The 23,655-nt window shown below is 39.6% G+C and overlaps 2 protein-coding genes across 2 annotated transcripts in view; one reads left to right on the top strand and one right to left on the bottom strand.

Moving 5' to 3' along the window:
• LOC121959090 (angiotensin-converting enzyme-like) overlaps window positions 1–11,828 on the top strand; it is a 43,407-nt gene extending 31,579 nt beyond the window's left edge. Inside the window, 15 exon segments of the mRNA XM_042508269.1 lie at window positions 451–573; window positions 668–873; window positions 1,646–1,782; window positions 2,120–2,278; window positions 3,415–3,502; window positions 3,835–3,978; window positions 4,783–4,974; window positions 5,412–5,509; window positions 6,692–6,864; window positions 7,201–7,424; window positions 7,521–7,665; window positions 7,810–7,908; window positions 8,159–8,281; window positions 10,002–10,186; window positions 11,440–11,828. Coding sequence (XP_042364203.1) covers window positions 451–573; window positions 668–873; window positions 1,646–1,782; window positions 2,120–2,278; window positions 3,415–3,502; window positions 3,835–3,978; window positions 4,783–4,974; window positions 5,412–5,509; window positions 6,692–6,864; window positions 7,201–7,424; window positions 7,521–7,665; window positions 7,810–7,908; window positions 8,159–8,281; window positions 10,002–10,186; window positions 11,440–11,630 — 2,287 coding nt within the window. The 3' untranslated portion in view covers window positions 11,631–11,828.
• A 9,982-nt stretch (window positions 11,829–21,810) lies between these two features.
• itga3b (integrin, alpha 3b) overlaps window positions 21,811–23,655 on the bottom strand; it is a 40,152-nt gene continuing 38,307 nt past the window's right edge. Inside the window, exon 26 of the mRNA XM_042508044.1 lies at window positions 21,811–23,421. The gene's annotated coding sequence lies outside the window, so the exon portion shown is untranslated. The remainder of the gene's footprint in view (window positions 23,422–23,655) is intronic.

Below are 23,655 nucleotides of genomic sequence, written 5' to 3' on the forward strand. Positions count from 1 at the left end.
CTCTCTGGAGCCAGTACCCTATGAAGGGCTCATTCTCAGCTCATGACAACACAGTTCTTAGTTTCAGGTGACTAAACACATGAAAACATAGTTTTAAATTCTATATTCCCCTATAGCTAATAGTTTCCCCGAAATCATACACACTGGTCCTACAGATAAACACATTTTGTGTCGTGGATATTGAAATGTACTCTTACAGCATTATTATCATCTAAAAGCAGTGGTAATCATTATTTAGTTTTATACTGTTCTTGTGCCTGCACTAAAGAGTTTAAATAAGCTAACAAAAAGTGCTGATTATCAAATCACATTTCATTATGCTTTCTGTCTTTTCTTACTTCATACTTTACTTTCTCAAAGTGAAAGTGTTGTGAATGTTACGAGAGTGGTAGTGTGAATACAGTTCAATATTCAGCTAAAGAGATGATGGAGCGATTCCTTTCCTTGCAGGTATTTTGTCAGCTTCATCCTGCAGTTCCAGCTTCATGAAAAACTCTGTGAGGCAGCCAATCAAACAGGTCCCTTGCATAGATGTGACATCTACCAGTCCAAAGACGCAGGAGCAATTTTAAAGTATGTTATCTGATTAGGTCTCTTCTACTTTATTACACAGAGCATGAATAACGAATTTAGAGAAGTAATACAATTTCATTTTAACCCCCTCCAGGAAAATTCTAGAGGCGGGCTCCTCCAAACCTTGGCCTGAAGTGCTCCAGGATGCTATAGGGACCAACAGGTTGGATGCCAGCTCACTGATGAAATACTTTGACCCCATTATTAAGTGGCTGGAAAAGCAAAATGTTGGCGAGACATTGGGATGGCCTGACTTCAACTGGGTCCCACCCATCCCTGAGGGCTACCCTGAGGATATTGGTAAGAGCTGCCCAGAATGAATAGTAAGCAAATGACACAACAAGAGAATCTGGAGGGAAAAACAATATAAAAGCTATCTGCTACATTCTAAATAAATCAGCATGTGAGAAAGTGAAGAAATCATATTTTTTTCTCTAAGATGTAACAAAGACCTGATGGCTGTGCAGGATGGATTAGACATGGTGGAGTTGTGTAAACTGTTTCTTTAGCTTCGGTAAAATGTCTTGCAGTCTGTTCCAAGATTTTCTCTGCATGCATGCACACAAACAGAAAAGTTCAGTTTTCTTCTCCACTGGAAGTGAACACCCCCCGAAAAGACTGTGGTGTTTACACATCATAATCATAGTTCACACATCATAATTTAGCTTAACCACATGGTCACTAAACAACCCACTTTTTTTAAAACATGTTTTGTTTTATTTTGTTATTTACATTTCTGCTTTATTTTAATTATTAACCCCATGAAACCTGAGCAAATTGCTTTGATATCCTTCCAAAACATGGAGAGAAGAAGACCGCCAAAATTAGCCAGAAATTAGTTCAAAGGAACAACAAAATTACCTGAAATTAAGCATCATGCATTAGAAAGAAAAAATAAAAATGAAACAAGAAAATAATTAAAAAACACACCATGTTTTCTAAAGAAATCAAACCAGATTGCTAGATTGCTCAGGTTTCAAAGGGCTAAATGCGATAGTGTTTTTCAGACTTAATTACATGGATCTTGATAAACAGTATTTCAGCTGACTTGTCTGTCATCATCTTTTTCCAGACAAGAACACAGACGAGGTTGATGCAAAGAAGTTTCTGGACGAGTACAACAGCACAGCCGAGGTGGTGTGGAATGCTTATACTGAGGCCTCCTGGAAGTACAACACTGACATCAATGAAGCCAATAAGGAGGCGATGGTGAGACCCCAGACTGACACCACTGAGATCACCTTAACATTGTCCAAACATCATCAGTCATCAGTCAAAAGTACAATGACTGTTACATCTTTTGTTGATTTTTTGCATTAAGAATCAATCAAATAATCAATAAAATGATTTCTTTATCAAAAAAGTGTCAATGAATCAATAATTGATTATGCCAGTGAGCTGCTGATCAACCCATGTATAGTCTTTATCTACCTAATTACCCTATCTGTGCATTTTAACCTTTCCATTCATCCATCCAATCACCCTGCTTCCACTGACACATAATGAACAGTAAATAATTTAAAGAGTGTCCATTATTCCTCTCTAGCTTAAGAAGAACCTTGAGATGTCAGCCCATACCCTGAAGTATGGACAGCGGGCCCGTCAGTATGACACCACTGACTTCCAGGACGGCTCGGTCAAACGCATCGTCAAAAAACTCAGCGATATTGAGAGGGCCGCGCTGCCCTCAACACAACTGGAAGAGGTGTGGAGGAGATCATTTACAAATAATCATTTGAGAGAGAGCTGCACCACAAGAACAAATTCTTTTATTAGTCAAGTTGAATCAGGAAGTTGTCTTTTTTCTTGACAATAATAAGACATAAAACCACATGTAGAAAATCAAACTGTTTTTTTATCGTAACAAACAATCGTTACAGGCAAATAGCTAACTATGTAAACTTAACTGAGAAGGGAGGAAATTCTTTCATACAGCATTTCATGATATTGTTGCTAGAGCATGTATAAAAGATGAAGATTTAAACTTTTTAAACAAAGTTAACCATGTAGAACAGGGAAACTCAACTTGATTGTTATCACTTTTAACCCCCTTTTTTAATGACATGGAGGCCAAGGGCAAACAAACATTAAAGATGTATATCAGGTTAGGTGTACACAGAGATGCTTATAGGATTTGAGGACATTCAGCGCTTAGCCCAGACCACTGTCTAAATGTCTGGGGGATCGTTCCATGGCACTCTCTTTGATAAACAGACTCTATTTTGATACTTTTTATGCACCTTTTTACATTAAAAGTACGAAAAAAATCCCAATGTTAATCAGTTTCTTAAATTGTAAATTAATTAAATAATTATTTCATTAATTAAAACTCTGGTCCGTTTAAAGCGGACCAAACAGCTCTGGTGTGAAAGCACCCTTAGTTGAGTATCACTAGACTATAATGAAGCAAATTAAATGAGTTTGTCTGCAGACTTCACCCAATCATTGATGCCATCTATTATACTTCTACTCTTAGTTTTTTTGATTAAAGTGCCTTTGTGAGCAACCTTTGCTACTTGCTGAGATGAAACAGTCAATTCAAAATGAAGGTGCTGGAAATGCCACATTTAAAGATGTTCTAAATATGCTGAAGGCACAAGATAGAAAAATACTTTGTTTTTAGACCTGTTTGGGGCAATAGCAAGAACCAGCTACCATGAACGTCTTGAAACTTCAACTGTAGTATTGCACCGAGGGAATGACAGGCTCATTTAAGACTAGACAGAGGAATTGGATCCTCTAATAGGATCCTGCACCTCTAAAAATTCTTTGGAGTCAAAAAGCTAATTGCTCATCTTTTGAGTGGGATCTAATGCTTGGCTGATGTCTTTACCTTTTCAGTACAACACTCTCCTATCCAACATGGAGACCAAATACAGTGTGGCTGAGGTGTGCAGAGAGAATGGAACGTGCCACCCATTGGACCCAGGTAAGACTATGAAAAATTTGCCAATACTAATAATTAAGACACCAAAGAATCTAAATAAAATAAAGAATTAGGCAAATGTGGCATATGAGAAAAAAGTGCAGTAATGCTAAATACTTTAGTAGATCATGGCAAGTTATTGTTGACATATCGGCAATTCACATATGTAATTATTTGCTACTATGAAATAATGGAATAACTGTAATAGGTGCCATTACTATCACCTTGACCTTGAGTATTTCACAAGTAAATCTGTAAGACGTCATGAATGCTCTTCTCCAGTGTACAGTATGTAGAAGGTAAACTTACTTTAATAAAAAACTGCTGTGTTTCAGATCTCCAGAAGATCATGGCAGAGTCCAGGGATTATGACGAGCTGTTGTTTGCCTGGAAAGGATGGAGAGATGCTGCTGGCAAAGTGCTGCGCTCTGATTACAAGAGATATGTTGAACTGGCCAACACAGCTGCCAAACTCAATGGTATGACCTTAAAAAGTAATTTTTACATCCACCTTGAGTTTCCCTCTGATCTCTCTCATTTGAAAAATATAAGGTTTGCCCTGGAGAGCAGTAGAGAGCAGTTTGAGAATTTCATTTTTCAGAGGGAGTGTCAACACTATGACACAATGCCATCATTGCTAATAATAACTAAGTGGTGATTGCTGTTTTTCCTTGGCCTGACTATATAGAGTCTTTTTTTTTTTTTTTTTTTTGCTGTGCTTGTGTTTAGCTGGGTCCGCTGCTAAATGCTTTGCTTTGAGGTGATATTTTAAGCGTGAGGTACTACAATAGTACGAAAACTCATGTTACAAAGTCACTGTAGCCTTCAGTAAGCACCAGGTCAGAGCGCACCACAGAATGTGATTAATCAGCTTTAATTTTTTTAATGCGGCATTTTTTCTGTGATTAATTAATTGAAATTGATGTGTTATTTTGACAGCCCTATTCATGACATCAAAAAATGAAAATTTGATAGGTTTATGCTGCAGTTCAGTGGAGTTTCCACTGATGGCCACCATGTTGGAACATTGTTTTGCCCTCCAGGGCTTTGTGCCAGACTGAAAACCATGAACTGACCATACAGACATTTAGGTGGTCGAATATTAATATCTAACTCTCTGTGAGGGTTTTTTCTGTTCTTTTTGGCCAACTTTTGAGTTTCCCCTTGTAATATTAAGCTTGCCATTTAGAGTATTTTCCCCTCAGAAGCAGCTTCAAAAGTTAGCATGAAACTCTGCCTGCATTTCACTTATAAATGTTTTTTACCTCTGGTTTTGTCTGTAGGTCACACTGATAATGGGGCTTTCTGGCGTTCCCTGTATGAAACCCCCACCTTTGAGCAAGACCTGGAGGCTCTGTGGAAGGAGTTGGAGCCGCTATACTTAAATGTGCATGCCTATGTCCGCAGGGCTCTGTATAAAAAGTATGGTTCCAAGTATATCAACCTGAAGGGACCCATTCCAGCTCATTTGCTGGGTGAGTAACAAGAAAGAAGTTTGTAGGCTTGTTTCATAAAGCCACACTGTATTTGAGTACAATGTTTGGGCTTTACACTGTTTTCAGATATTACCAAGCTTTCAGGGGTTAAGACTAAGGTCACAGGCCAAAACCATATTAAGTATTGCACTTTGGAATTTTAAGGATTTTAACATTCTAGCCCAAACTCTCCTTTTGTGTGGCAGCATACCCCTATGATATTCTGTCATTGGCTTTAGATGATTCTGGATTTAGGCAGGATTTACTTTGCTTTCAGAGGTGTCAAGCGTGAGATTACATGTGACAGTTCCACACGATTAGGGATTGGACTCACAGCCACAAATCCCACTTGGTTTAACGCCAGCAGAGCAGAGGATGACTTTCCCCATAACTCAGAAAAAAATTAGTTTTTTGAAAGCGTTCTTCTGTCCTTTCAGGCAACATGTGGGCACAGACGTGGTCTGGCATCATGGATTTGGTCATTCCCTATCCACACGCTACGCAGGTTGATGCCACTCCTGCAATGGTTGCACAGGTGAATGACCACATTAGCCAGCTGTTGCATAATGATCACAACTCACACATGAATACACAAGGACACACACTAAGAACACGCACAACCAGATACACATGCTTGTGCATTCTTTCACCACTTTGAAGGTTGAGGATCAGTTTGTTTTATTGAAAATGAGACTCAAATGCTTTCGAAGTGGAGAATCAGGCAAAATGAGGATAAACACAGAGAATTTTAATTTCACTGGATAAAAACAGCAGACACTGTAAACATATTTATGGGGTACATTACCACCTATCCTTTTAGAAACGTAACTTGTGTACACTTTGTACTATAATCCCATTTCAAAATGTACTTGTACTTAGTTTTTCCAAATGTTGAAAATCTCATTGCCTTCAAAACTTTTTAAATATACACACACTTACATCATTTCATTTTCATTTATTTTATTTACAAGGACAACGAAAAAGTCCTAAAGATTTTGAGAGAGCCATTCATGCTTTTATTACGTATCGTTTAGATTAGTGCAGCTCACTATATGTGAGTGTTCTCATTGCCTGCAAAACTGTTCTCTTCGTCTTCTCTTCGTCGCCTCCAGTTAGTACAAAACTCAGCCGCTCGTCTCCTAACTGGAAAAAGAAAGCATGATCATATAACACCAGTATTGGCCTCCCTTCAATGACTTCCTGTCCGCTTCAGGGTTGATTTTAAGATTTTAGTGCGTTTTTTTAAGGTCTTAAACAGGCTGGCACCACCTTATTTAATGAAACTTTTACACCATCACACTCCAACAGAGCTTTGAGGTCCACCAACCAAATGCTGTTAAAGTAACAGGAGCAGTACACCATAAAGACAGCAACAAAAACAACAAACGTGGACTCCCAAGACAGAATACAGGCCACGCGAAGCAACAAGAAACAGTAAAACACTGATACAAAACAATAGCACAGTAACAACAAAAACAATATTTGGTGTGTACTTTTAGTTTTTAGTTTGGTGTCCCATTCATTAACATGGAGGGGCGGGCTGTATGACCTATACCTCAGACAGACACCAGGAGGCGACTGAGATTAGAATCTTACACTTTAGGGGAACTGGCATGTTGTCCATCTTTATATACAGTCTATGGTGTGGATATTGTGGATCTGCTGTCAGAGTTTTTCTGTTTAATGAAAGTGTCTTCACTATACTCCTCCTATTCAGGGCTGGAATGCTATCAAAATGTTCCAGGAATCAGACAAGTTTTTCACATCTCTGGGTCTGCTGCCAATGCCACCAGAGTTCTGGGAGAAGTCCATGCTGGAGAAGCCATCTGATGGACGCCAGGTGGTGTGCCACGCCTCTGCATGGGATTTCTATAACCGAAAAGACTTCAGGTTATTATTATTTTTAACTTAATATTGTGATTTTAAAGAAACCTGTTTTTATCTTGAGTTTGTGTTCCAGCAGTAAAGGTCCAGTGTATAGAATTTAGGACAAAACAGATATGGGATATAATATAATAAGTATGTTCTGTTGATTGTATAGATAATTCAGATAATGCAGATAATTCCGCTGACAATAGAAATCTGTTAAATAATGAACATTGAAGGGATCCTAAGTGGGAGTTCACATGTGGCATATAGGAGAGGTTTCAGCTGGTTTCAACTTTCAGTCCTTTGCATTAAATGCCACTAAATCTTACATAATTGTGGCCTTGTTTGTGTCTCTAGGATCAAACAGTGCACAGTTGTGACTATGGATGATCTGATCACGGTGCACCATGAAATGGGCCATGTCCAGTACTTCCTGCAGTATAAAGAACAGCCTGTGTCCTTCCGTGATGGAGCCAACCCCGGTTTCCATGAAGCCATTGGCGATGTGCTAGCCCTGTCTGTCTCCACTCCCAAACATCTGCAGAGCATCGGCCTCCTGGATAAAGTTGAAAACAATCGCGGTGGGCGAGTATTACCAGAAGCACTGTATAGTTGTGTAAAAGCATGCCGTGTTATAACACAGCTCATGATTTTGGTATTTCTGTTCCCTCCTCTAGAGAGTGAAATCAACTTCCTGATGAGCATGGCGCTTGACAAGATTGCCTTCCTACCTTTTGGCTACCTAATGGATCAGTGGAGGTGGAAGGTATTTGATGGACGCATCCCATCATCTGAATACAATAAAGAGTGGTGGAACCTCAGGTAAAGTGCACTAGATCAATATGTACCATCTGGAAAAATGAAAATCAGTCATTAAAAAAGAGGAAAGTTAATCAATCAGTCGTAGATTGATTTTGTGACTGGTGTACTTAAACACTAACTACAATATACTTTATTGCATTGCAGAATGAAGTACCAGGGGTTGTGTCCACCGGTAACCCGCACTGAGGATGACTTCGACCCAGGTGCAAAGTTCCACATCCCTGCTAATGTGCCATATGTGAGGTAAAGTTTACTGATATGACAGAACAAACATGGCACCTGATAATTGAGTGCACATAGATTGATAAGAGCTTCCACACACTACAGTGAACTATGGAAGGATAAGATAAACACCACTACTCAAATGGTGACAGAAAATCAGTCATCACTGTGTATAATTGAAGTGACAGCACCAGTTTGTTTTGTGTTTTTCTGATCCCTGTTTGCATTAAAGCAAAAATAATGACAGGAGATGTTTGATGACATTCAATAGGTACTTTGTTAGCTTCGTCATCCAGTTTCAGTTCCACAAGGCTCTGTGTAATGCTGCCAAGCATGATGGACCTCTGCATAACTGTGACATCTACAAGTCTAAAGAAGCTGGGAAGCTGCTGGGGTTCGTACCTACACACACACACACACACACACACACATATCCACTCCATAGCGTTACCCTGTAACTTAACTTCTAACTGTTACACAGTTTTATGTTTTTTTAGGTCCATTTTAAATGCTTTACATAGTGATTATCTGTCTTTGCTTAAATTATTTTTTATTATTTTTCTTATTGATGTTTATTTGTTCTTTAATTTACAAGGTAAAAGGTACGAGGTAGATCTAGTCATTTTTCTTAAATGTGGTTTAAGAAGAAATGAATTTGTAGTTCATCCTAAATTCTGCTCCATCTTTTTGGAGTTAGGAGTCTCACAGCCTGGGGAAAGAAGTGTTTTTTTAGGGCCCAAGCAATGAACGGTGTGAGGACCCTGCTGAAATCCAACAAATTATTATTTGAGCCTGAGCACTGAACGGTGCATTTTCACATTTTTGGAAGTCACAACATGCCATAAAAATTCATGAAAATTGCTATGCCCGTCCGGCCTGGCAAAGAATTTTGTATTTTGGTGGTTTAGGTAACGAGCGTGGTAGAATGGCTCCACAGCGCCCCCTAACGTGAAGCCCCGATGGGAACAGCCCCAATGGCCCAATGGCCACCTACAATTACGAAAATTGGTACACTTATGTATCATGCACAGATGCACATAAAAGCTTCTTGGACCCACCCCAATGGGAACAGGAAGTTGGACATTTTTAATTTTGTGCTCATTTTTAGCAATTTTGGACCTCATACTTTTACAAACCTTATCATATTATTATATTATAAATATTAACCTCTTGTTGATGAAAACTTATCAAAGGTCAACACAAAACTTAACAGTTTTCCCGTGGCGCGGCGTAGAATTTTAATGATTCCCCACAAAACAGGAAATTGTTGTACCTTTGATGTTCATTGTCAGATCTGCATAGGTGTGATAAGAGTCCCGCCCTGATCACATCTGTATGACAATATTCACTAGTTGTAATATCGCCACCTACAGGCAACAGGAAGTTAGCCCTGCCAGACAATTATGTTTTAATTTACATTAAATATTCATGATTTGGTCTACAAATTATGTACACCAAGATGACGTGGAATTTATTTGCCCTCCAGTGCCATCTAGTGGGCACTGGAACTACAACATCATGTGAAATATCTCACACCAGGGTCCAAACTCTCTGTGTGCGTTATCCAACTTTCACAGAAATGAATGGCTGCTTTAGCTGGAGATCACCAGTGCCCCAACTAACATGGGGGTGCGAGGGCTCTTTGATCGCTGCTTGCAGCTTCAATAATGTATTTTATTTTTTATTCATTCTTAATATGTAAGTGCAGTGTTGGGATGGCTACTTCCTGAAATTTAATATATTACAGGTCATTAGTTACCCTTTAAAAACCATTTTAATTTAAAGTAATGTGTGTTTTACATTTTACTGCTTGCTACTTTAGGCTAAAAAGATGAAAAATGATTGAAAATAAAAATGAATTGGATAGATTTACTTTGTAACTGTATTTTAATGACTTTTTTTCTCAGTAACTTTAACCATACAATTCTATGTAATTTTTGTATATGTTTGTTACTCCCCAACAGTAATGAGTTGGACTAGAGACTATAATTATTTTTTATTGGTAATAGCTATAGTCAGTAAACACATGCATGACACTATGAGTGTACTCGTCTCTGCTGCACACTCTGATTCTCATCCCCTTTGACCTCTCTGTCCCGTGTTTTCGTTTGCAGTGATGTGATGAAGCTGGGCTTCAGTAAGCCTTGGCCAGAGGCTATGACCATGATCACTGGCCAACCCAAAATGAGTGCCCAGCCTCTCATGGAGTATTTCAAACCTCTCATTGACTGGCTAGAGGAAGAGAACAACAAGAACAACGATATTCGCGGGTGGCCAGAGTACGACTGGAAACCTTCAAGTATGTCCAACACATTCATGCATCCGCATACTTTGATACTTTCACAGAAACTTGAATAAAAGCACACACATGTATGTAAGCCTGCTTGCTTTTTCTTAAATAAGATTTCCAATCTCCAAGCCAAATGTTTTTGAACTCCTCCCCGGATAAAAAGTCTTTAGAATATCTTCAGAAAGAAGCAATAATTTTGTTTTTCTCCTCTGCTGTGGCTTACCGGGAAATCAATCTCCTGTTCCTTTTGTTTTACTGATGAGATTGTGCTGAAAAGATGAGTATCTATTGAATTGGTGAAATACTGCATCAGAGTGAAAGAGTGAACTCAGAGGAAATGGCAGGAAAATAATAGCACAGCTGTTGTTATTGAAGAATTGAAACAATGTCAACAACATAGATGTCTTTGATACAAAGTATTCGAATATCCTACATATTTACATGGATGTTTACAGATTTAGATGCTGATGCTGACCCTTCTATAGGCAGAAACAATATAATCTTGTTTCATTTTCCTACAGGCAGTATTATTGCTTATTTTTCGGCTGCTGATTTTGAAGCTGCGATTCAGTAATTTTGTTAATCGAGGAAACACTGGATTTAATGTCAATATGTGTCCTCCTGGTTACTATAAAACAGAAAAGGCTTATTTAACTGTCAAAAAAGTGGTGGTTAAATGTAGAGATCGAAGGAACGAAAAGAAATCCTAGTTAGGGGGCTAGATATCCGGATTATGAACTTAGGTTTTACTGAAAACATTTATGTTAGTGTACATAGTTATGATCACTTACTTTGATGGACATTTTTTATAACATACAATATACATTTATTTGGCACTTTTTAATAGCAAAATATCCTTTGATTTTAAAAAAAAATTTGGCACACTTTATTACGTAAAGTAATACAGAATTAGCATTTTCAATAAAAGGTTTCATTACCAAACAATGGCTTTTCTATGATATATTGTCAAATAACATTTTAATGGCATGCTGTACTTTTATGATAGTATCCATGGCATGCATTGAAATTACATATTTTTTCTGTGACATATAATACCATCAATTTTTTTATGGTATACTCTGTTAGTGCTCTCCCTGAAGCTGCTATGAGTAGACGTGTGTAGGACTGGATGAAAATGACAGAACAACATCCCTCTGTGGAGAGCAGCTGCTTTATAAATATGTTAATCTGAATGACTGAGTTTGTGAGTGAGTGGAAAAATAGTTTGGCATAGTTCTTAACTTGATTTTTTTGTCCTGTAGGTGAAGGTAAGGCCAAAGTGGACTTCTTGGGTATGAGTGTGGAAGGTGCAGCTGCCATAGCTGGCCAGTGGGTCCTGTTGGTGATTGGTTTAGTCCTCTTGGTGGCCACCATCCTATTGGCCTACAAGTACAGAAAGTCAAAAAAGTCTAAAAGGTCCTTATCCACGATGGAGCTCAAACAAAAGGACTAGTCGTCGGTGATGGCTAACTGTCACTCACACAGTACCAACCTCAATGTGAACATCAGTGTTTTTGTGTGCTGTACAGTATGTCTGATCAAATCTGTTTTTCCTTTTGTTCTGCCTCCTTGTCTAGTCTTGTATATTTATTGTAAACACTTTGAGTAAAATTAATTTTTGCCTATGCAAAAGAACATGACAGTTTTATAATTTATTCACAATATTTGAAGATTTAGAGTAAATGATTTAAATGAATGTCTCAAAAGTCAGTGATTGCATTTTTAAATTTTTGATTATATTTCTTTCTTTTGTTGACATTTCTACAATAAAGACATGTAATATTTATTCTGCCTATGTGTGCAAACAAGATGTTATGAAAAACACACAGTGTTGATGGTAGCAATTAATCTGCAAATATTTTTAAAAAATATTTTAATAAGAGACTTTTGGTTAGATAGACGTGTTGAGTCCAGCTCCCGAAACTTTTATCTACTGAACTGCAACATTTTATGCAATGCTTTTGGATGTCATACCTTATTATGACTTTTTTTTTTTTATTTTGAAAGACATACTATACTAGGATTTTTTATACAATTTTGGATGAAATACTATTTACTTTTTCTTGCCCTTTTGGATAACATGTTACACTATATATATATATATTTATCCCATTTTAGATGACATGTTATACTTCTATAAATTTTGTCATGCTGTTATGGATGATTTTTGTAGACTATTTTGGATGGCATGCTATACTGCCACTTTTTTGCCATTTTAAACAAAATGTTTTACTATGACTTTTTAATGCTTTATTGAATGACTTTTTAATACATTGTTTAAAGCCGAAAACAACATAGTATACTATGTCAAAAAGTTTCAAAATATGACGTCAAAAAAATGGCTGAAAACAACATAGAATAGCATGGGGAGACATGCCATAGTATATTAAAAAAAATATAACACTGTAATGTTGTCCAACAATCATCAATTGTTATAGTAAATAGTAAAAAAATCTTCAACAACAAAGAATAGTATGTCATCCAAAAATAATCAAAAAAGCAATCCTACTGTTTGTTGTCCAAAAATCATAAAAAAACGGCAAATATAGTATTTGGTCCAAATATCACAAAAAAGACATTGTAGTGTAGGTCATTCAAAAATCATCATCTTTTTCATGTTGTCCAAAAATCTTCAAAAATGTCATATTATAGTATGTCGTCAAAAAATCATCAAAAACGACAGACAAGGTATACTAATTCGTCCAAAAGTCATTGAAAAATGTCATACTATAGTATGGCGTAAACATATCTTCAAAAACGACATAGTATAGTATGTGATACAAAAATCATCGAAAACAACAGTGTCGAGTGTTGTCCAAAAGTAATCAAAAACGTAACACTGTAATATGTCGTCTGAAGACCATCAAAAACAACATAGTATTCATAATTATCCTTTATAGCAGGCATGTCAAACTGGTCCACAGGGGGGCCGGTGTGGCTGAAGGTTTTTGTGCCAACCAACCAAGAGCACACAGTTTGACCAATCCACTGTCTGAAGACGGAGATCAGTTGATTAAATGAGTCGAGTCTGGTGTGCTGCTACTTGGTTGGAAACAAAACCTGCAGCCACACCGGCCCCCCTGTGGACCAGTTTGACACGCCTGCTTTATAGGAACGCTTACCTGGAGGGTAAAACAGTGCCATCTGCCACTTCCCTCCAGTAGGTTTTTTGCGCGTTTGTAGTTAGTTTTGCTAAAATGTCAGAGAAGTCGTTAAACTTGGTGCCCAAACTGATGAAGAGCCAAGCCAGGGTTGTATGATAACAGAATCCGATATGAGAATAAAAAGCCAGAGAGGAAGAGATTATGGATTTGTTACATGCCCCCATCCGTGGCAACTATCAGAGTAAACATGTCTTTCCAAAGAACATTTTGCCAAATGTAAGCTGAAGTAAACACTAATCGCTAAATATGAGCGATTAGCTGTATTTGTGCTGCCACTAAATTCATTGAGAGCAAGTCGGCTTTTCTGTTAGCTGGCGTGTATGTGTGTATGTGTCTCGGTGCAATGTCTCGGACAGGCAGGAGAACAGTTAAACAGTAGACAGCAGCAGGAACAGAGGTCTGTAAAAACTTTTCAGTGGTTTCTTCTCTTTTTATATCTCTTGCTTATTAAGTCCCTCTTTCAGACTCGGTGCAGACAAATTTGGATTGGTCTTTTAGCACTGCTGAAGTGAGGATGGTCATTCTGTGAACAATGAGATTGAGGAGAGAAGGAAATGAGGAAGGTATGAGTGGATAGGAGACAAGAATGGATGAGGCAGGAGCTCAAACAGACAAGGCAAAGGGAGGGTGGACCGAGAGATCCAAGACAAACAGCGCAGAATGGGTTGGCCGGGTACAAGTAGGCGGGCAGGTAATTTGAGGTGTGGTGAAGGAGTGGTTGAGGCGTTGTCCTGCTTCCGAACCTAAGTTATCAAATTAACTTCACTTTCACGAGCAAGCACCACGCCACAACACATATATTGTTGAAAGATTTATTAAAATATAAACGTTTAGTTGTATCGGTTAGCGATGGATGTGAGAGGCTGGTCTGGGGAGAAGACTTGACGCCGGGTAGAGAGAGACTCGGAATCGGGGTACCGTCCCCAAAATTCTCTGAATTAGACTGAGCTCACTTGAATGTGGGCTTGACGGAGGTCGCAGAGATTATTATGGCTGTATTGTCGATATGCCTGAGATGACCAACGGCCTAAGATCTGAATGGTTAGGTCTGAGATGCCCATTCTGGGATTAGTGTATTGGACTTATGCCAGAAATGTGACGGATTCTGGCAAAATGTTTCTGGACCCAGAATCGAGTGGCCAGTTTCCCCGTTTTGGTAGGACAGAGAGAATGATGTGTTAACGTGCGTTGACTGCGTATCTTGCACTGATGTATTTGGTAAGTGGCTCATACCGACTGAGGTTGGTGTCAAGGCGGAAAATGTAGATGGGAGACGAAATGCCTGTCTGGTCTGTATTACTCCAAAGGAGTCGATAGTGTTAATGGCAAGGTTCGATAGGTTAGGATGGTGAGAGGAGGCAAAGACCAAGGAAGGGGCAAATTCAGAGCATCTCAGGAAGACAAAGAAGGCCAGCAGGAACATGGAATCAAGGGTAAGATCAACCATGGAGGATAGGTAGCCTGAACGCAGAGTACAGATGCAGAGGGTGAGTAGGTCAGAGGTGAGTAGCAGGCGTTTAGCTGTGAGAGTATGTTCTTGTTTTCGCAAACCTTTGATTAACATCGTGATGTAGGAATGAGAAATGTAAGGACAATGTTGGCTGGTGACTAGTTTGATGTAGAAGTTGATACCTGCTAGATAGGTACGGATAGTGGAAGACTGGATCCTTAGGACGGAATGGGCATGGGTAATGAAGTTGCAAATGGACATGACATCCAGTGAGGGGAAAGGCAGGTTGTAAGAGGAGTGATGGGCTTTGAGGCGATTCCAGCCGGTTAGGTAGACTGAGAGAGTGCTAGGGGCGAAGCTATCGAGGATGGCTTCTTGTGAGGTGAATATAATATTGCTGTTGAAAACGGTGGGACTGGAGTAGGGTGTAAATCCAATACAGGGCCCAAGTGCCTGAATTTCTGAAATGAGAATCAGGACAGTGAGTCAGTGATGCCGTCTCAGTAACCAGGGATATGAGCTGCTCTGAGAATGAACTAAATCTGAGCTGAGACCAATGTGAATCAAAAATGAGATGATCGTAAAAAAGGGATGGTCGCAGCTGTGGCCAGGAGGTTGGATATAAAGGATTTAGCCTGAGGAATCATGCAGATGGCATAACTGAGGTGGCCAAGAAGGCCCAGGAGCTGGTGCTTGGTGCACCTGTCCACCAGGGGCTAATTTGACAGAAGAAGAGTCATGCGATCGACCTTCTCCGAGGGCAGAGACACCTGAAAGGAGACCAAGTCCAAGGTGATGCCCAGGAACTCAATAACGGTGGAGGTCTTCTCCTTGGAAAGAAGGTTGCTGGGAGATGCTGTCTAAGAAGGCCTCTGTAAGGCTTGTTAGCCTGAAGTGAGGACGGTGGACTGACGACAAGAAAGTGGTCAAGAAGATGGAGAACATAAGGGCAGTGCAGGCCCTTACCAATTTGGCACCCTATGCAAGATTTTAGCTGGTGCCCCCTCTTGCATCACAGTCAATTTCACAACCAATCTTCACATAGTTATATAGGCATATACATCGTACATGTGACCACTGGGTGTCACATTTTAATAACAAAAAAAGAAAAAAGTACAATAAAAAATGAACAGATCCATGGTGTTTTGCTATACATTGGACTAATATTGGAAATGAGTGAGTTTCAACTTTACCGTCATTACAATGAAATGTTGTCTTTAACTGGAGTTAAAAGAAGCAGTAAGGGGCAGTGAAATACAAATGCCTGTGAAAGGTATTGGAAAGCTTAAGTGAACAAAGAGACAGAGCACAGACCGTGCATGCAGAGGTGGGGTGGCAGGGGGCACTGCACAGCTCACAGGAGAGGGAAGAGCACGTGGCACAGATATGACAATAGAGTTCAGAGTCTCAAGGGTGCCCCAGTAAGTGGCCTGATGAAACTGGTAAATATTGGTAAATACTGGTAAACTGATTGGCGAAGCGAACGTGATCACAATAAAACCCAGTGCTGCGGAAATGCAAGGTCATGTCGAGCATAAAGTGAGAGATAATCGTCCAGTTCGGCACGCTGCAGATAACATCGCGGTAGAGGGAAAAAGCAAACTTGGTAGGCCTCAGGTCCTTAACCGGAAAGGCAAGGTGTGGTGGAGTGGCACCAGGCCCAGGTCAGATCGCAAATCCCTGGGCGACCGGAGTCGACAACGGAGAGATGGAGGAGCAGTGCCAAATCAACATAATTACTGGACAGAAATAGATGGTGCAAGGCGGAAGAGAGGGGAGAAGGACAACAGGCAGAGGAGGCCAGCCGAGTTGGAGGAGGAACTGTCCCCAGGGTGTTGGCAGAGGCACAGAGGACAGACCAGTCGGAAAAGGAGCGGGAGCCCAAGGCGCATGATCGAACCGTGCCGCACCCCATGAGCTACAGGGCGAGGATCCTGCACAGCAACACCAGCGGCAAGAGGGACAGAGATGGAAGAAGCCGCGTAGGTCGAAGCGGCGGAAAGAAGGGTAGAAGGGATGCCAGGATTAAAGGAATCATGTATGTGGGGAGCTTGTGAAGCCTGTAAACACAGGGATGAGAAGAAAACCAAGAGGAGTTGAGAAAAGTCAGGAACAGAAGGAGCAGGCACAGGGGGTAATACGCCCTTGCGCCCCCTAGGACAGGTGGAAGAAACAGGTGGAGGATCAGGAGGTGCAGGGAGCAGGCTGCATCATGCGCTGTGATGTTAGTGACGGCCGGCTCCATTGTGGAAATGGGAAGAGTGGGAGGCATGGAAACAGGCTGTGCCGGGGAGGCGATGGAAGCAGAGTAGTGCTCAAACAACATCGCCTAGATGCCGGAGCGATGAAAGGGAATGCTTCGACCCTTCAGGAAAAGTTGGAGGCGGCCGATGGTCCAATCGTTGATGTCGAGCTACGGGCATTGGTGCCACAGGAGGGCTGCTGCCCCAGTGGCAGCCATTGATCGCTCCGCCCCCGCCCGAGCTGATCCAACCGTGGCACAGTAACCACAAAGGGCAAGCGGCCATGCTGGGAAGTCTGGCTGGATCCCGGTAGTGACTGGGCCCACGGAAAACCGGTGTCAAACAGATCATTATAACCGCGTAAGTCGATCTGAAATTCCAGTTCCATGGTCAGGAGATGTAGAAGGTGGATCGTAGTGGTAGCGGTAGCACTAGTTGAGGTGAGATGCGATCAAGCGGCAAGGCACGAAACATAGTTTGCCCCGAGAGATCCAAGACAAACAGAGCAGAATGGGTTCGCCGGGTATGAGTATGCGGGCAGGTTATTAGACGTGTGGTGAAGGAGTGGTTAAGGCACTGTCCTGCTCATGAATCTAAGTTGACAAATTAACTTCATTAATTAGTGACAGCGTAGCATTGCATATCACTGGTTAAAGAGCTGAAATGACCACGTTCAGCACGGTGTTGTGTTCACATCAATGCCGATCTGAGCTGGAGGTGATAAAATCCTGATTCTACTGCAGGTCATTTGACCCAGGTGTGAATGTCAATCCTATGCATTCTCATTGCATTAAAAATCCAGATGTAAGCGGGTGTTAGCCAGTTCTTGTGCAGTAGAAATGAGGGTTTAGTCATGATATTTTCTCATAATCATTCAGATAAGGTTTGTTTTTATGGACTGAAAACAACTGGCCTTTAAGAGTTGACATTATGCAAGTTAACATGAACTGATTAGCACGAACTGTTTCTGTGTCAAGAGTCTCTGGTCTTTCACCTTCTAAATGGGAGCATTATTAACACTTCCAGGTTAAGAATAAGTATAACTGTCTGTACTTCTGTACGCTTTTATCCTGGTGGATGTAAACGTACCTATGAGCACTGGTCAGAACTGAGCTAACCATGAGATACTATGACATGTCTACACAAGCTATATTATACAATGTGATTTTCAGCCCTTTTTTTGACAGATGTTTTGAGATTTTCTTCACACTGTATACTATTTCATTGTCAGGCATTTTTTCGACAGGTCCTATTTTGTAATTTTTTGCCATATTATAGTCAGGGATCATCAGGGATTTTTAAAGACATATTTTGGCCATTTTTCAACATGCTAAGTATGACCTGTCTCGACAAGCACGTCATAGTTAGATATTTTTCTACAAAATAGACTATGTAGCTATCTCCCTGTTCAATTCTAAGTGGTTTCCCCGCTGTTTTTTGGACAGGTTAAATTTTGACTCTGTTGCCATTATATGAACTTGCTTTTTTGGTCATTTTTGCAACATGCTATTTCGTGGAGTTTTCAGATGTTTTTGGGATGGTTTGTCACCGCGCTATACAGAAACATGCCCCTACGTGCTATTCTAAGTGGTTTTCAGCTGTTTTTTTTGGAAAGGTCAAATTTTGACATTTTCGGCATACTATAGCATTGCTTTTTTGGTCATTTTTTCAATAGGCTATTACATGGGGGGTGGGCTGTTTTTGGATGTTTTTTTCAACACTGTCTTCTATAACAGACCCCTACATGCTTTTCTAAGTGGATTTCAGCTGTTTTTTGGAGGGGTTAAAATTTTTACATTTTCACCATACTATAGCCTTGCGTTGTTGGTTATTTTTTCAACATGCTATTCCATGAGTTTCAGGGCTGTTTTGGGTTGTTTTTAACACTGTATACTATAAAATGCCCTGACATGCTATTCTAAGTAGTTTTCAGCTATTTTTTGTACAGGCCAAATTTTGACATTTTCGCCATACTATAGCCTTGCTTTTTTGGTCGTTTTTTCAACATGCTATTTTATGAGTTTCTGGGCCATTTTTGGACTTTATTTCAACACTGTATACAATAACATGCCTCTACGTGCTATTCTAGGTGGTTTTCAGCTGTTTTTTGGACAGGTCAAATTTTGACATTTTTGCCATACTATAGCCTTACTTTTTTGGTCGTTTTTTCAACATGCTATTTTATGAGTTTCTGGGCCATTTTTGGACTTTATTTCAACACTGTATACAATAACATGCCTCTACGTGCTATTCTAGGTGGTTTTCAGCAGTATTTTGGAGAGGTCAAATTTTGACATTTTCGCCATACTATAGCCTTGCTTTTTTGGTCAGTTTTTCAACATGCTATTTTATGAGTTTCTGGGCCATTGTTGGACTTTTTTTCAACACTGCATACATAACATCCCTCTACGTGCTATTCTAGGTGGTTTTTAGCAGTATTTTGGACAGGTCAAATTTTGACATTTTCGCCATACTATAGCCTTGCTTTTTTGGTCAGTTTTTCAACATGCTATTTTATGAGTTTCTGGGCCATTGTTGGACTTTTTTTCAACACTGTATACAATAACATGCCTCTACGTGCTATTCTAGGTGGTTTTCAGCAGTATTTTGGACAGGTCAAATTTTGACATTTTCGCCATACTATAGCCTTGCTTTTTTGGTCAGTTTTTCAACATGCTATTTTATGAGTTTCTGGGCCATTGTTGGACTTTTTTTCAACACTGTATACAATAACATGCCTCTACGTGCTATTCTAGGTGGTTTTCAGCAGTATTTTGGACAGGTCAAATTTTGACATTTTTGCCATACTATAGCCTTGCTTTTTTGGTCAGTTTTTCAACATGCTATTTTATGAGTTTCTGGGCCATTGTTGGACTTTTTTTCAACACTGTATACAATAACATGCCTCTACGTGCTATTCTAGGTGGTTTTCAGCAGTATTTTGGACAGGTCAAATTTTGACATTTTTGCCATACTATAGCCTTGCTTTTTTGGTCAGTTTTTAAACATGCTATTTCATGGGATTTTTGGCCGTTTTTGGACTTTTTTCCAATACTGTATACAATAACATGCCTCTATGTGCTAGTCTAGGTGGTTTTCAGCAGTATTTTGGACAGGTCAAATTTTGCCATTTGTACCATACTATAGCCTTGATTTTTTGTTTGTTTTTTTCAAAATGCAATTTTTGAGTTTTGGGACCATTTTTGGACTTTTTTTCAACACTGTATACAATAACATGCCTCTATGTGCTATTCTAGGTGGTTTTCAGCAGTTTTTTGGACAGGTCAAATTTTGACATTTTTACCATACTATAGCCTAGCTTCTTTGTCGTTTTTTTTTCAAAATGTTATTTTTTGAGTTTCGGGACCATTTCTGGACTTTTTTTCAACACTGTATTCACTAACATGCCTCTACGTGCTATTCTAGGTGGTGGTTTTTGGACAGGTCAAATTTTAACCATCGATCGTGTGCCGCCCACTTCCGCCTTTAAAGAAGATTAAAATGTATTACAGCAGAAGGTAACACTGTTGCTTCCATTCAGGCTGACAGAAAATGGCATAATTATATGCACGTTAATGAAGACGATCTTTTTCTCTCTGTTATTTCTAATGTGACAGCTGCTCATTCTGCAGGTCTGAAATTTAAAATTTAATGCAGCGGATTTAAACATTATATCCAAGAATTGTATTTGGGTTTGAGACTGCACCATAATGAAAGAGACATTCAAATCACTTTGGTTTTTGGACAAATCAAAGTAAAATGAATTTTACAGATTGAATAATATCTGTGATAAATACTAACACACTAATGTATCACCTGAATACAACAGCAGTGTAAAAAAGGACTTCGGCAAATCAGAGCCAAGCATATCCTAAACATAAGGATTCATTTTTCTCATAACACATTCAGCCCTTCGGCGAGAGCCACGACCAGATGATTAAAGCAAAGGATATTCTGTCTCAGATTTTCTGCATCTCTGATCAACTGTAGGCTCATGTAGGAAAAAAACAACAACTTTGCAATGCATAGCGATAACTGCGTGGCTTTGTTACAAGGCACTCATGTAACATGTAACATTACTGTATAATTAATGTTTTCAGTTCATATGCTGACACTGATTATGGAGTTACACTTCTTACGGAAGCTGTGAAAGTCGCTTTTCAACTGATTTCAAGCTGAAACTCAGAACATAACCGGCTCCTGACCAAGTTAAGTTTGCCATGTAAGTTAAAAGAGAGACACCTTTGTAGTACAGGAAACCCTGGCTTTAGAGTCAACCGAACTTGCTTAGGCACTTATCTCGCTATACCCCCCCCCCTCCCCCCCAGCTTTGTTTTCCCGGGATAACAAGAAAAATAAGTCGTTATCATGACAGCATGGTAATCTTGGGGTAACGGCATAAATAAGTCATGATCTCAAGCAAACAACCAGAAATATGGAGAAAATAAAATGTATAGAAACATGTCCTTTTAGGGCTCCTGTAGGCAACAGTGATGGCCACCATAAATAATCTAAAACCATCAAGAGTTTTGCTTCATGACCATTAAAAAAGTAATAAGCATTTAATGCTTGCAATTTGCTTAAATCCCACCCAGTGTCCCAGTGTGTGTGTGTGTGTGTGTCAGATCATACCCAGCATGGGGCGATGGGAGGAAGGCTGGTTATTCTTTGTTCTTTGTGTTTTCTTCAGTTTTTCTCAGAAATTTTGTCATGCTCTGTATTTGCTGTAATGACTGTTTCATGTCTGCAGAAAAATGAACAAAAAGATCTGAAAAATGCAAAAAAAAAAACCAAGCAATTTAATTACATTAAGACAAAAAAACAATGCCATGCCAGAAAACGTTTGTGCATTGGTTTCAGCCCTTCCCTCTTTACTTGCAGAGCCAAAAGAGCCTCTGTCACAGTCACAACCTGTTGGGCTCTCAGGTAACATGTACTGGAGTGGTAACACAACACCCCATCAGGGACTGTTCAGTGACAGTCTTCTCCTGGTACAGTCTGTGTTCAGTGCTGCAGGTTGACCTCAATGAGGGCCACAATGACTTGGAAACAATCCAAGTGTCAATTAACTGTCTCATACAAAAATACAAATCTTGGGGACAGAGTAAAGACAAAAGCCAATTGCATTCATTCATTCACTGTAACTTGCCACGACGTACAATTCATAACATAACTATCTATGCTTAGGTTTACAGTCTTCGTACATACAGTATATCGCGTATTATTTACTCCAGTGTCATGACTCCCTGTTTGTGATATTCTTACCGATACGTTATTTGCTGTATTTACGCAAGACAGTGTAATAAATAGCAATCTAGTGAGCTCCCATTATCTCATCAACACATGTTGTTTAAGACTACATACAGAAAAGAAGTTTGTTGCTGGAGTGTCTGGATGACTAAATGTGGAATTTAATGTGGGCAAAGTGAAATGTGTCAAGCTATAAAATCTATTGTTAATCTATAAAAATCTATTATTCAGAAATGAATGTCACTTTTTTTCATGTACCTTTCTGCATTAATTCCTTGAATGCAAGGAAATATTTTGTCTACGTAGCCGGTAAAACACATTTTTTGTACTTTTTAGAGGTCAGTGTTGCAACCATAACTGCATTTGAGATGCTTGTCAACGTAATGCTTGCCAAACACTGACATTCATGCTCATTACAAATCGGATGCTGGTCAACATATTCTAAGTGCAGTTCGAAAAACAATCTGATTGACTGATGTAGGTTTTAAACACTTAAACAGCCTACAGCAGCTGACCACAAAATGATGCCTGGGGACAGAGCAGGATAGACAAACAAAATCACAGAGAAGATCAATGGACTCACTCCACTCACATGGTGGAAATAAACATGATGAATGACCAGCAACTTTGCATGGAGCATTCAGAAAGAACAAAAAATGGAAACTTACATGCAAACATCATAATCAAAACAATTTACAACTTACTCTTGAATGCAAACCCGATTCCAATACTGCATTCATAAAAATACTTAATGAATAAGAATCTCTGAAACAAATTGTTCAGTATATTGCACTGAAAAAGTTGATGAAATCTTCTTAAATTTAAAAAAAAAAAAAAAAAAAAACGGGATGCACTATCCAAAGTCGGTCCATGCAATGTAAAGTCCATGTGGCTTGAGCGAGCCCATTGTTCTTTGGTCCGAGTCAAACCAGTGGGACAGTGAGTGGTTCAGGGCCCAAACTAAAGGCCTCAGTAGTAGTAATGCTGCATCTCTGTCCAGTTGGTGATCCAAAACTTTTTCTGCGGCTCCTCAGGCTGAAATCCCAGATTGAACTGATAGCGCTCAGCCTTGCGAATTTTCACCCCCTGGTGCTTTGGCATTATCCGGTAGTAGACAGCTCGCTTGAAGAATCCAAGCTGGAGGCGGAAGAGAGAAAGAGAGGAAGATGTCATTAAAGTGGATGCACTTAAACAGCAGGTGAGCTGGTATTAACTGGCAGGCTGAGAAGGACTTTTAATTTCATAGGCTGAGGAAAATCAAGTTAGGTAAAAGATAAACCCACGCTGCGTAAGATGGAGAAGACAGATAAAGTGGGGAAGACAAACATGATATAAAGTGATCAGCAGCACAATGCACAGTATCAGTTTCAG

This window comes from Plectropomus leopardus, chromosome 19 (assembly GCF_008729295.1).
Source record: "Plectropomus leopardus isolate mb chromosome 19, YSFRI_Pleo_2.0, whole genome shotgun sequence".
In the NCBI taxonomy this organism is placed as follows: domain Eukaryota; kingdom Metazoa; phylum Chordata; class Actinopteri; order Perciformes; family Serranidae; genus Plectropomus; species Plectropomus leopardus.